Source organism: Schistocerca gregaria, chromosome 1 (assembly GCF_023897955.1).
Source record: "Schistocerca gregaria isolate iqSchGreg1 chromosome 1, iqSchGreg1.2, whole genome shotgun sequence".
Lineage (NCBI taxonomy): Eukaryota > Metazoa > Arthropoda > Insecta > Orthoptera > Acrididae > Schistocerca > Schistocerca gregaria.
In genome coordinates, this window is record NC_064920.1 from 1,105,597,217 (window position 1) to 1,105,609,143 (window position 11,927).

At 43.0% G+C, this 11,927-nt stretch overlaps 1 protein-coding gene across 1 annotated transcript in view; it reads left to right on the top strand.

Annotated features, from left to right (window-relative positions):
• The window catches only part of LOC126291718 (mite allergen Der f 3-like), a 31,433-nt gene extending 20,615 nt beyond the window's left edge, over positions 1-10,818 (top strand). Inside the window, exon 6 of the mRNA XM_049985416.1 lies at positions 10,657-10,818. Within this exon, the coding sequence (XP_049841373.1) occupies positions 10,657-10,818 (162 nt within the window). The remainder of the gene's footprint in view (positions 1-10,656) is intronic.
• The last annotated feature ends 1,109 nt before the right edge of the window (positions 10,819-11,927 follow it).

Here is an 11,927-nt window from a genome sequence, read left to right on the forward strand (position 1 = left end):
GGCCGGCTAGTACAATAACAGAGCTATCATTTGTACTCAGGTGATCCATGTGATAAGGTTTCCGACGTGATTATGGCCTCACGACGAGAATTAACAGATTTTGCAGGTGGAATAGTAGTTGGAACTAGAATCATGGGACCTTCCATTTCGGAAATCGATAGGGAATTCAGTATTGCGAAATCCACTGTGTCAGGAGTGTGCCGAGAAAACAAAAATTCCTGGGATTGCCTCTCACCACCGACAACGCAGTGACTGACGGCTTTCACCTGATAACCAAAGGTAATGTCGTTTTCATAGTTGTCGGTGCTAACAGACAAGCAACACTGCGTGAAATAACCGCAGAAATCAATGTGGGACATAAGACGAACAGGACAGTGCGGCAAAATGTCGCCTTAATAGCTACGGCAGTAAACTACCGACGCACGGGCCTTAACTAACAGCACAACATCGCCTGCAACGCGTCACCTGGGCTCGTGACCATATCGGCTGGAACCTAGTCGACCGGAAAACCGTGGCGTGGTCAGATGCGTCTCGATTTCAGTTGGTAAGAGCTGATGGTTGGGCTCCAGTGCGGCGCAGACTCCACGAAGCCACGGACCCAAGTTGTCAACAAGTCATTGTGTAAGCTGTGTTTACGTGGAATGGACTATTCCCTTTGGTCCATCTGAACCGATCATTGACTAGAAATTATTATGTTCGGCTACTTGGAGAGTATTTGCAGCCTTTCATGGACTTCCTGTTCTCAAACAGAGATGTCAAGTCACCGAATCACAACTGTTCGACGTTGGTTTGACGATCATTCTGAACAAATCCAGTGAATTATTTGGCTACCCAGATCGCCCTACACGAATCCCATCGAACATTTATGGGAAGTAATCGAGAGGCCATTTCGTGCACAAAATCCTGCACCGGCAACACTTTGGCAATTATGAATAGCCGTAGAGGTAGCATTGCTCAGTATTTCTGCAGTGGACTTCCAACGACTTGTTGAGTCCATGCCACGACGAGCTAGAGCGGTACTCTAGGCAAAAGGAGATCCAACGCGATATTAGAAGGTATCCCATGACTTTCGTCTCCTCAGTGTGTGCCTTTTTGTCTGTGTCGATTGACTCCTTACTGATTACACCGTTAGACTAGGTCGCATCGTTTAAATAAGCTGAGTGCACAGTACAGTAGTCTCTATACTTGAAAGAGCACCGTGGTTGCTTTGGACCACTGTAGATGGTGTAGGCCGTACCAGAATGTCACGTGAGATTCCTCTGCTAACGTAAATCACGTTAGTGAAGTGGAGACGTGACAGAATGGCAGAAATGAACTATCATATTTGGAAGGAACAATGAATCGTAAAAGATATTAATTGACAAGCGTGTCCACAGACCTGATGAGGCACTTAAGCCTCTTTGTGCCGAGGGGCGGCTGTGTGATGTTTTTGGAGTATTTTTCGTGCCATTAAGTGCGACCACTCATTCAATTTACTGTAAACATCAGCCAGGACTTTTTATAAATATTCTCGGTGAAGAAGTGTTGCCCTTTATCCTGCGTCTACATGATGGATACCCCCCTTCAGTTTGACACTGTTTCTAGCACTCAAGGCTACCTTCATATTTATGAGTTTTGTTATATGATTTTAATAAATATCCAAAAAATATTAAAATACAAACAAGGAAAAAAAACAGAGCCCCAAGAAATAATTAATGTAGAGTAATGAAATTTTGGGAATACATTTGTCTAACTAACGTATTTAACTGATAACATTAAAAGATCACAAGTTAATGTAATCGCGAGATAATCTGTTGCAAATGTGAAAGGCTAGAACGTTAATAACCGGTGTAGCGGCCAATGTGTTGAATGCAAGCATGCAAACGTGCATGCAATGTGTCGTACAGGTGACAGTTGTCTGTTTGTGGGATGAGTTTCTATGCCTTTTGCACTTTGTTATTCAATACGGAGACGATTAATGGTGTTTTCGGATGACGCTGTAGTTCTCGTCCGATGATGTCTCGTATGTGCTCGACTGCACACAGATCTGGTGAACGAGCAAGCCAAGGCAACACCTATAAAGCATGTTGGATTACAACAGCGGTATGTGGCCCAGTGGTCTCCTGGTGGAAAACACTCCCTAGAATGCCGTTCTTTAGTGGCAGAACAACAGCTTCAATCACCAGACTGTCGTACAAATTCGCAGTCTGGGTGCGTGGCATAACCACGAGAGTGCTCCTTATGTTATGCGAAATAGCACCCCCAACCACAACTCCAGTGTGTCTAGCAGGTAGACAGGTTGGTTGCAGGCCTTCAGCTGTTCTCCTTCTAACCAACATACGACCATCACGACCACCGAAGAAGAACCAGATTTCATAAAAAAAAAACACAATACACCTCCAGCCTACTCTCCAATGAGCTCTCGCTTGACACCACTTCAGTATAAATGGCGGTGGTTTGGGGTCAATGGAATGCGCGCTACAAGGCATCTGGCTCGGAGCTGTCCTTGAAGTAACCGATATGTAACAGTCCGTTGTGTCACTGTAGTACCAACTGCTGCTTCAACTGCTGCTGCAGATGAAGTACGATGCACCAGAGCCATATGGCGAACACGATGGTCTTCCCTCTTGGTAGCGCCACGTGGTAGTCTGAAGGCCGCTCTTCTTCTCACCTTACGATCTCGTGACCACCGTTCGTAGCCCTATTAGGCGACCTTGTTCAAACTCAGTGAGATGTTGATAATGGCTTCTTTGATTAAAATCAGCCCACGACGTCAAATCTCAAAGGTAACTAAAGCTCACATGCTTGACAACGTTTATTTGAAACAAACCTGATTTGTAGCCTCAAAATGGCTCTACCATCGCCACTCTCATGTAACTGGCACGAAATATGCATAGACGTCATACTTCACATGTGGAAACACGCGCACCAGCTTTCGTATAAGTCGCAAAAATCCTTCTTGATTTTTTGATTGTTTTTTTTTCCTTCGTACATATGAGTGCATCTTTTCCTTCTTATATACTTTCACCCTGCCCCCAAGAACCATGGACCTTGCCGTTGGTGGGGAGGCTTGCATGCCTCAGCGATACAGATAGCCGTACCGTGGGTGCAACCACAACGGAGGGGTATCTGTTGAGAGGCCAGACAAACGTGTGGTTCCTGAAGAGGGGCAGCAACCTTTTCAGTAGTTGAAGGGGCAACAGTCCGGATGATTGACTGATCTGGCCTTGTAACATTAACCAAAACGGCCTTGATGTGCTGGTACTGCGAACGGCTGAAACCAAGGGGAAACTACAGCCGTAATTTTTCACGAGGGCATGCAGCTTTACTGTATGGTTAAATGATGATGGCGTCCTCTTGGGTAAAATATTCCCCCATTCGGATCTCCGCGCAGGGACTACTCAGGAGGCCGTCGTTATCAGGAAAAAGAAAACTGGCGTTCTACGGATCGGAGCGTGGAATGTCAGATCCCTTAATCGGGCAGGTAGGTTAGAAAATTTAAAAAGGGAAATGGATAGGTTAAAGCTAGATATAGTGGGAATTAATGAAGTTCTGTGGCAGGAGCAACAAGACTTCTAGTCATGTTGTTGTTGTCTTCAGTCCTGAGACTGGTTTGATGCAGCTCTCCATGCATTCATCTCTTGGTCTCACTCTACGATTTTTACCCTCCACGCTGCCCTCCAATGATAAATTTGTGATCCCTTGATGCCTCAGAACATGTCCTACCAACTGGTCCCTTCTTCTTGTCAAGTTGTGCCACAAACTCCTCTTCTCCCCAATTCCATTCAATACTTCCTCATTAGTTATGTGATCTACCCATCTAATCTTCAGCATTCTTCTGTAGCACCACATTTCGAAAGCTTCTATTCTCTTCTTGTGCAAACTATGTATTGTCCATGTTTCACTTCCATACATGGCTACACTCCATACAAATACTTTCAGATATGAATTCCTGACACTTAAATCTATACTCGATGTTAACAAATTTCTCTTCTTCAGAAACGCGTTCCTTGCCATTGCCAGTCTACATTTTATATCCTCTCTACTTCGACCATCATCAGTTATTTTGCTCCCCAAATAGCAAAACTCCTTTACTACTTTAAGTGTCTCATTTCCTAATCTTTCTTCCTTCAGCATCACCCGACTTAATTCGACTACATTCCATTATCCACGTTTTGCTTTTGTTGATGTTGATCTTATATCCTCCTTTCTAAATACTGTCCATTCCGTTCATCAGCTCTTTCAAGTCCTTTGCTGTCTCTGACAGAATTACAATGTCATCGGCGAACCTCAAAGTTTGTATTTCTTCTCCATTGATTTTAATACCTACTCCGACTTTTTCTTTTGTTTCCTTCACTGCTTGCTCAATATACAGATTGAATAACATCGGGGAGAGGCTACAATCCTGTCAGACTCCCTTACCAACCACTGATTCCCTTTCATGTCCCTCGACTGCCATCTGGTTTCTGTACAAATTGTAAATAGCCTTTCGCTCCCTGTATTTTACCCCTGCCACATTCAGAATTTGAAAGAGACTACTCGAGTCAACATTGTCAAAAGCTTTCTCTAAGTCTACAAATGCTAGAAACGTAGGTTTGCTTTTCCATAATCTAGCTTCTAAGATAAGTCGTAGAGTCAGTTTTGCCTCACGTGTTCCAATACTGCTACGGAATCCAAACTGATCTTCCCTGAGGTCGGCTTCTACCAGTTTTTCCATTCGTCTGTAAGGAATTGGCGTTAGTATTTTGCAATCGTGACTTATTAAACTGATAGTTCGGTAATTTACACACCTGTCAGCACCTGCTTTCTTTGGGATTGGAATTACTATATTCTTCTTGAAGTCTAAAGGTATTTCGCCTGTCTCATACATCTTGCTGACCAGCTGGTAGAGTTTTGTCGGGACTGGCTCTCCCAAGGCCGTCAGTAGTTCTAATGAAATGTTGTCTACTCCTGGGGCCTTAATTCGACTCAGGTCTTTCAGTGCTCTGTCAAACTCTTCACGCAGTATCGTATCTCCAATTTCATCTTCATCTACATCCTCTTCCACTTCCATACTGTTGTCCTCAAGTACATCGCCCTTGTATAGACCCTTTATATACTCCTTCCACCTTTCTGCTTTCCGTTCTTTGCTTAGAACTGGGTTTCCATCTGAGCTCTTGATATTCATACAAATGGTTCTCTTTTCTCCAAAGGTCTCTTTAATTTTCCTGTAGGCTGTATCTATCTTACCCCTAGTGAGTTAAGCCCCTTACATTTGTCCTCTAGCCATCCCTGCTTAGCTATTTTGCACTTCCTGTCGATCTCATTTTTGAGATGTTTTTATTCCTTTTTGCCTGCTGCATTTACTGCATTTATATATTTTCTCCTTTCATCAATTAAATTCAATATTTCTTCTGTTACCCAAGGATTTCTGCTAGCCCTCGTCTTTTTACCTACTAGATCCTCTGCTGCCTCCACTACTTCATCTCTCGAAGCTACCCATCTTCTACTGTATTTCTTTCCCCCATTCCTGTCAATTGTTCCCTTATGCTCTCCCTGAAACTCTGTACAACCTCTGGTTCTTTCTGTTTATCCAGTTCCCATTGCCTGAAATTCCCACCTTTTTGCAGTTTCTTCAGTTTTTACCCGCAGTACATAACGAATAGATTGTGGTCAGAGTCCACATCTGTCCCTAGAAATGTCTTACAATTTAAAACCTGGTTCCTAAATCTCTGTCTTACCATTATATAATCTATCTAAAACCTGTCAGTATCTCCAGGCTTCTTCCATGTATACAACCTTCTTTTATGATTCTTGAACCAAGTGTTAGCTATGATTAAGTTGTGCTCTGTGAAAACCTTTATCAGGCGGCTTCCTCTTTCATTTCTTAGCCCCAATCCATATTCACTTACTATGTTTCCTTCTCTACCTTTTCCTACTACCGAATTTTTGTCACCCATAACTATTAAATTTTCGCCCTAGAAGAACAGTTAAACTGAATTGATAGTGTCTAGAAAGGAGGATATAAGATGAACATCAACAAAAGCAAAACGAGGATAATGGAATGTAGTCGAATTAAGTCGGGTGATGCTGAGGGAATTAGACTAGGGAATGAGAGGAAGTTTGCTATTTGGGGATCAAAATAACTGATGATGGTCGAAGTAGAGAGGATATAAAATGTAGACTGGCAATGGCAAGGAAAGCGTTTCTGAAGAAGAGAAATTTGTTAACATCGAGTATAGATTTAAGTGTCATGAAGTCATTTCTGAAAGTATTTGTGTGGAGCATAGCCATGTATGGAAGTGAAACATGGACGATAACTAGTTTGGACAAGAAGAGAATAGAAGTTTTCGAGATGTGGTGTTACAGAAGAATGCTGAAGATTAGATGGGTAGATCATATAACTAATGAGGAGGTATTGAATAGGATTGGGGAGAAGTTTGTGGCACAACTTACTAGAAGAAGGAATCGATTGGTAGGATATGTTCTAAGGCAACAAGGGATCACCAATTTAGTATTGGAGGGCAGCGTGGAGTGTAAAAATCGTAGAGGGAGACCAAGAGATGAATACACTAAACAGATTCAGAAGGATGTAGGTTGCAGTAGGTACTGGGAGATGAAGAAGCTTGTACAGGATGGAGTAGCATGGAGAGCTGCATCAAACCAATCTCAGGACTGAAGACCACAACAACAACACATTGCAGCAAGCATTTCAGTAGATCTTACCGACATACTCTAAAGTAACGTACATAATCGTTTGAAAATCAGAGTTTCAGCTTTCGTTTCTATCGTGGAAAATGAGAACGACAAACGTTTTTCTTGAAAAGTGCATAATTTTCGTTTTTTTTTCAGTCGTCAGTCTTCTGACTCGTTTGATGCGGCCCGACACGAATTCATCTCCTGTGCAAACATCATCATCTCAGAGTAGCACATGTAACTTAAGTCCTCAATTATTTGCTGGATGTATTCCAACACATGTTTCCCTCTGCAGTTTTACCCTCCACAGTTCACTCTAGTATCATGGAAATCATTCCCTGGTGTCTTCACAGATGTCCTACCATCCTGCCCCTTCCCCTTGTCAGTGTTTTCCGATTCTGCACAGAAGCTCCTCATTCGCTATCTTATCAGTCCAGATATTTTTCAACATTCGTCTATAGCACCACAGCTCAAATTCTTTTATTCTCTTCTGTTCCGGTTTACCCACAGCCCATGTTTCACTATCGTACAGTGCTGTGCTCCAAGGGAATATTCTCAGATTAAGACCCACTTCTCTTGGCCAGGAATGCCCTTTCTGCCAGTGATAGTATGCTTTTTATGGTCTGCTTTCTCCGTCCATCATTGGTTGTTTTGCTGACTAGGAAGTTAAATTCCTTAACTTCATCTACTTCGTGGCCTCAGTCCTGATGTTAAGTTTCACGCAGTTCTCATTCCTGCTAATTCTCATTACTTCGTCTTCGTTCGATTTATTCCCAGTCCATAATTGGTACCCATTAGACTGTTCATTCAGCAGATCCCGTGTTTCAATCCCTCTCTTGAACCTTTCTTTTATTTCCACTATTGCTTCATAGATGCATTGATTGAACAATACGGGTGAAAGACTACATCCCTGTCTTACGCCCTTTTCAAACCGAGCATTTCGTTCTTGGTCTTCCGCTCTAATTATCCCCTCTTGGTAAATGTACAAGTTGTATATTAACCGTGTCTCGCTATAGCTCCCCCATCTCTTTCTCAGAATTACGGACATCTTGCACCATTTGACATTATCGAGCGTTTTTTCCAGGTCGACAAATCCCATGAACGTGTCTTGATTTTTCTTTAGTCTTGATTCCGTTATCAGTCGCAACGTCAGAATTGCTACTCTGGTGCCTTCACCTTTCCTAAGGCCATACTGATCGTCATCTAACACATCCTCAGTGTTATTTTCCATTCTTCTGTTTATTATTCTTTTCAGCAACTTAGATGCATTAGCTGTTAAGCTGATTGGGCAATAATTCTAGCACATGTCAGCTCTTGCAGTCTTCGGGATTGTCTGGATGATATTTTATCGCAGACTCATACATTCTACGCAGCAACGTGAATAGTTTTCTTGCCACTTCCTCCAATGATTTCGGAAATTCTGATGGGAAGTTATCTATCCCTTCTGTCTTATTTGATCTTACGTCTCTCAAAGCTCTTTTAAATTCTGATTTTAATACTCGAACCCCCATGTCTTCTGTATCCTGTTTCTTCTTCTGTCACAGCAGACAAGTTTCCCTCCTCATAGAGGACTTCAGTGTACTCTTACACTTATCCGCTCCCTCTGCCGCATTGTACTCTTAATGTTACAACCTTTGCTTTTAATTTCATCGAAGGTTGTTTTGAGTCAGTCCTTCCGACAATCATATCGTTTTCTATTTCTTCAGGCTTTCCGAGGAGCCATTTCGCTTTATATTTCCGTTCATTGATTCCAAAGTGACTTATATTTTTGTATATCTGAACTGACCTAAACGTTTTTGTTCCTCCTGCTTTCATCGATCAACTGAAATAATTCTTCTGTTACACACGATTTCTTCGCAGTTGCCCTCTTTGTACCTACGGTTTTCATTCTGTAATTGCCTTTTCAGATATGTCCATTTCTCTTCAGTTGATCTGCCTACTGAACTTTTCCTTATCGCCTTGGAGAAGCTCAGGCATATCGCCTCATTCCTTAGTGCTTCCGTATCCCACTTCTATGCGCACTGATTGTTCCTGACCAGTCGCTTAAACTTCATCCTGCACTTAATCGTCACTAAATTGCGTCTCCTTACAATGAACTATTTGATTTCGGAATCTCTGCCTAACCATAATGTAATCTGACTGAAATCTTCCCGCATCTCCTGGCCTTTTCCAAATATACATCCTCCTCTTGTGATTCTTGAACAGAGCATTTGCTGCTACTATCTGAAATATATTGCAGACTCAATTAGTCTTTCTCCTCTTTCATTCCCAGTACCAAGTCCATATTCTCCCGCAACCCTCTCTTCTACTCCTTCTCCTACAACAGCATTCCAGCTCCCCATCACCTTTTATCACCCTTTACGTACTGAATTACCCGTTCAATATCCTCATATACTTCCTACATTTCATCAACTTCAGCTTCCGACGACGTCCTGTGTACCCGAATTATCGGTGTGCTGTCAATTCTGATGAGAATACCTACATCACCGAGCTATTCACTGTAACTTTCTCTCCGTCCTAGTCTCCTATCCATAACAAATCCTACTCCTGTTATACTGTTTTTTCCTGCTGTTTATATTACACTGTGCTGATCTGACGAGAAATCCTCGTCTTCTTTCCACTTCATTGACTCTCCCTATATCTAGATTGAGTTTTTGCAGTTCCCTTTTCAGATTCTCTAAGTTTCCTACCATGACCATACTTCTGACATTCCACGCCCCGACTCGTAGAACGTTATCCTCTTGTTGGTTATTCAATCTTTTTCTCAATGCGACCTCCCCCCTGGCGGTCCTCCTCCGGATATCCGAAGGGGGGACTATTCCGGAATCTTTTAACCAATGGAGGGATCAAAAATGGCTCTAAGCACTATGGGAGTTAACGTCTGAGGTCATCAGTCTCCCAGAACTTAGAACTACTCAAACCTAACCAACCTAAGGACATCACACACGTCCATGCCCGAGGCAGGATTCGAATCTGCGATCGTAGCAGCAGTGCGTATCCGGACTGAAGCGTCTACAACCGCTCGGTCACCGCGGCCAGCATGGAGAGATCATCGTGACACCTTTTAGTTACAGACGACGTGTCCTGTGGATACACATTATGTACCTTTAAAGCAGTGGTTTCCATTGCCTCCTGCATGCTGATGCCGTTGATCGCTGCTGATTCTTCCGAGATTTAGGTGCAGTTTACCATCCCAAGGGCAAGAGAGTGCCCTGACTCTCTGTCCGCCTCTCCGCCCTCTTTGACAAACCAGTCGGCAGAATGAGGGTGATTTCTTACTGCGGAAGTCTTCGGCCGCGACTGCTGATGGTTTTTATGCACGACGTAGTGGCGGGATTGGAACCCAGGACGATCAACGTTTTGATTACTAATCAAAGATGCTATCCCTAGACCACTGTGCCACATCTACAAGCTATATAAAATTAATGATCAGTTGGAGCAAATGCAGTACATTTTGTCAGAAAAAGGCGTTGTAGCAAGCCGCACGGGGTAGCCCTGCGGTGTAGGGCGCCCTGTCACGGTTCGCGCGGGTTCCCCCGTCGGAGGCTCGAGTCCTCCCTCGGGCATGGGTGTGTGTGTTGTCCTTAGCGTAAGTTAGTTTAATTTAGATTAAGCGGTACGTAAGCCTAGGGACCGATGACCTCAGCAGTTTGGTCCCAAAGTCCCTACCACAAATTTCCAATTTTTTGTTGTAGCAAAGGTAGCTTACATATACGTCTGTATTAATCTGCAGTATTAACTGAACTGACAGTTTCTTATAATTGTGTCATTATACAATATTTCCATAAATATCGTTGCATAAAATGTGCACGTATTCAAAGTGGAGATTAAAATACTGAGAGTTTATATTTAAAGATACTAATTACAATTTAGTCTGACCACAAACATTTTTAAGTAACTGGAAAACAAACGTGTATTGTGATAAGAATGGTGAGAATGATGCCTTTTAAAATACGAGTTTCTACACGCACCGCAACTGACTTTACCCAACGAACTGTGCAGGGTGACTCGGGCGGCCCGCTGGTCTACGAGGGGAAGCTTGTGGGGCTGGTGTCGTGGGGCTACAGGTGTGCCACCCCTCCCTACCCCTCGATTAACACCCGAGTCTCCAGCTACGTCAGCTGGATCACCGAGACCACCAGTGGATCAGTGCTGCCGCACTAGCACCGTTGGATATGTCTTTGAATAGAGTTTTCCAAAGCTGATCAAAATTACTGTTATTACGATGTGTTATCAGTGTCAACATATATCTGCAAGTGATAATAAAATTATGTTCTGCTGCAATCTTGTACTCTGTGATGCTTTCATTCCGAAATTGTAACCCTGCATTACAAAATTTCTCATTCAACGCTAAACATACACAACACTGGGAAAAAATCAGATTACGAGGATGTGTCGTCTGGTTTCAGTCATCACCTCGAAAGATCAAGCTGCGATCATGAAAAGTGATGATGTATTTATTTACCCTTCAATTTTTCCCATGTACAGTACAGCAATTACCAAATTTTTAAGCGCATGCTAAAAATACAGAGCGTATCAATTGGTTCCAATGGCTCTCAGCACTATGGGGCTTAACATCTGAGGTCATTAGTCCCCTACACTTAGAACTACTTAAACCTAACTAACGTAAGGACATGACGTGGAAGAGAACTTAGTTGTTGAAGTGTGCACTTAGACTGAACCTGAAATAGTCTTCCATGAAAATCATACACATTGTCGCGGTGAAAATACCTGTCACACAACTGTTTCTTCGTCTGAGGAGTGAGGGATTTACCACGTTGTTACCATGTTGGGCGATACCGAGAAGAGGCTGAGGCAAAACTTGATAGCCGCAAGAAACAGCATGCTTGACTATGCTCTGTGTAGGAAATGACGGATCGTTCTCGTTGAGAAAAAAAGAAAAAAATATCCGTTTGGCACCATTCCTTGACAGCCACCCGTAATTTTATCACGATATTTCAGTAGAACATTCTTGTGATGGTTTAAGAGCATAATCCTACACCGTCAGACCACGACTGTCACCCTCCCCTCTCCCCCCCAAAAAAGGAAAGCTGCATCATCACCTTGCCAGATGATGACTGGGTACTTCCACCAACTCAACATGGGCTGAATCAGCGCTGTTCCCCTGGAAATGCCGAAAGAGGATTCCCAAATCGTACCTGACTTCATCAACAGAATGCGCCATTTTGTTCTGGATCCTTTAACATCATAACGTCGTATTTTGACGAGGGAATTCCAAAAGCGTATGACAGCTGCCGAGATGTGTCTAAAAA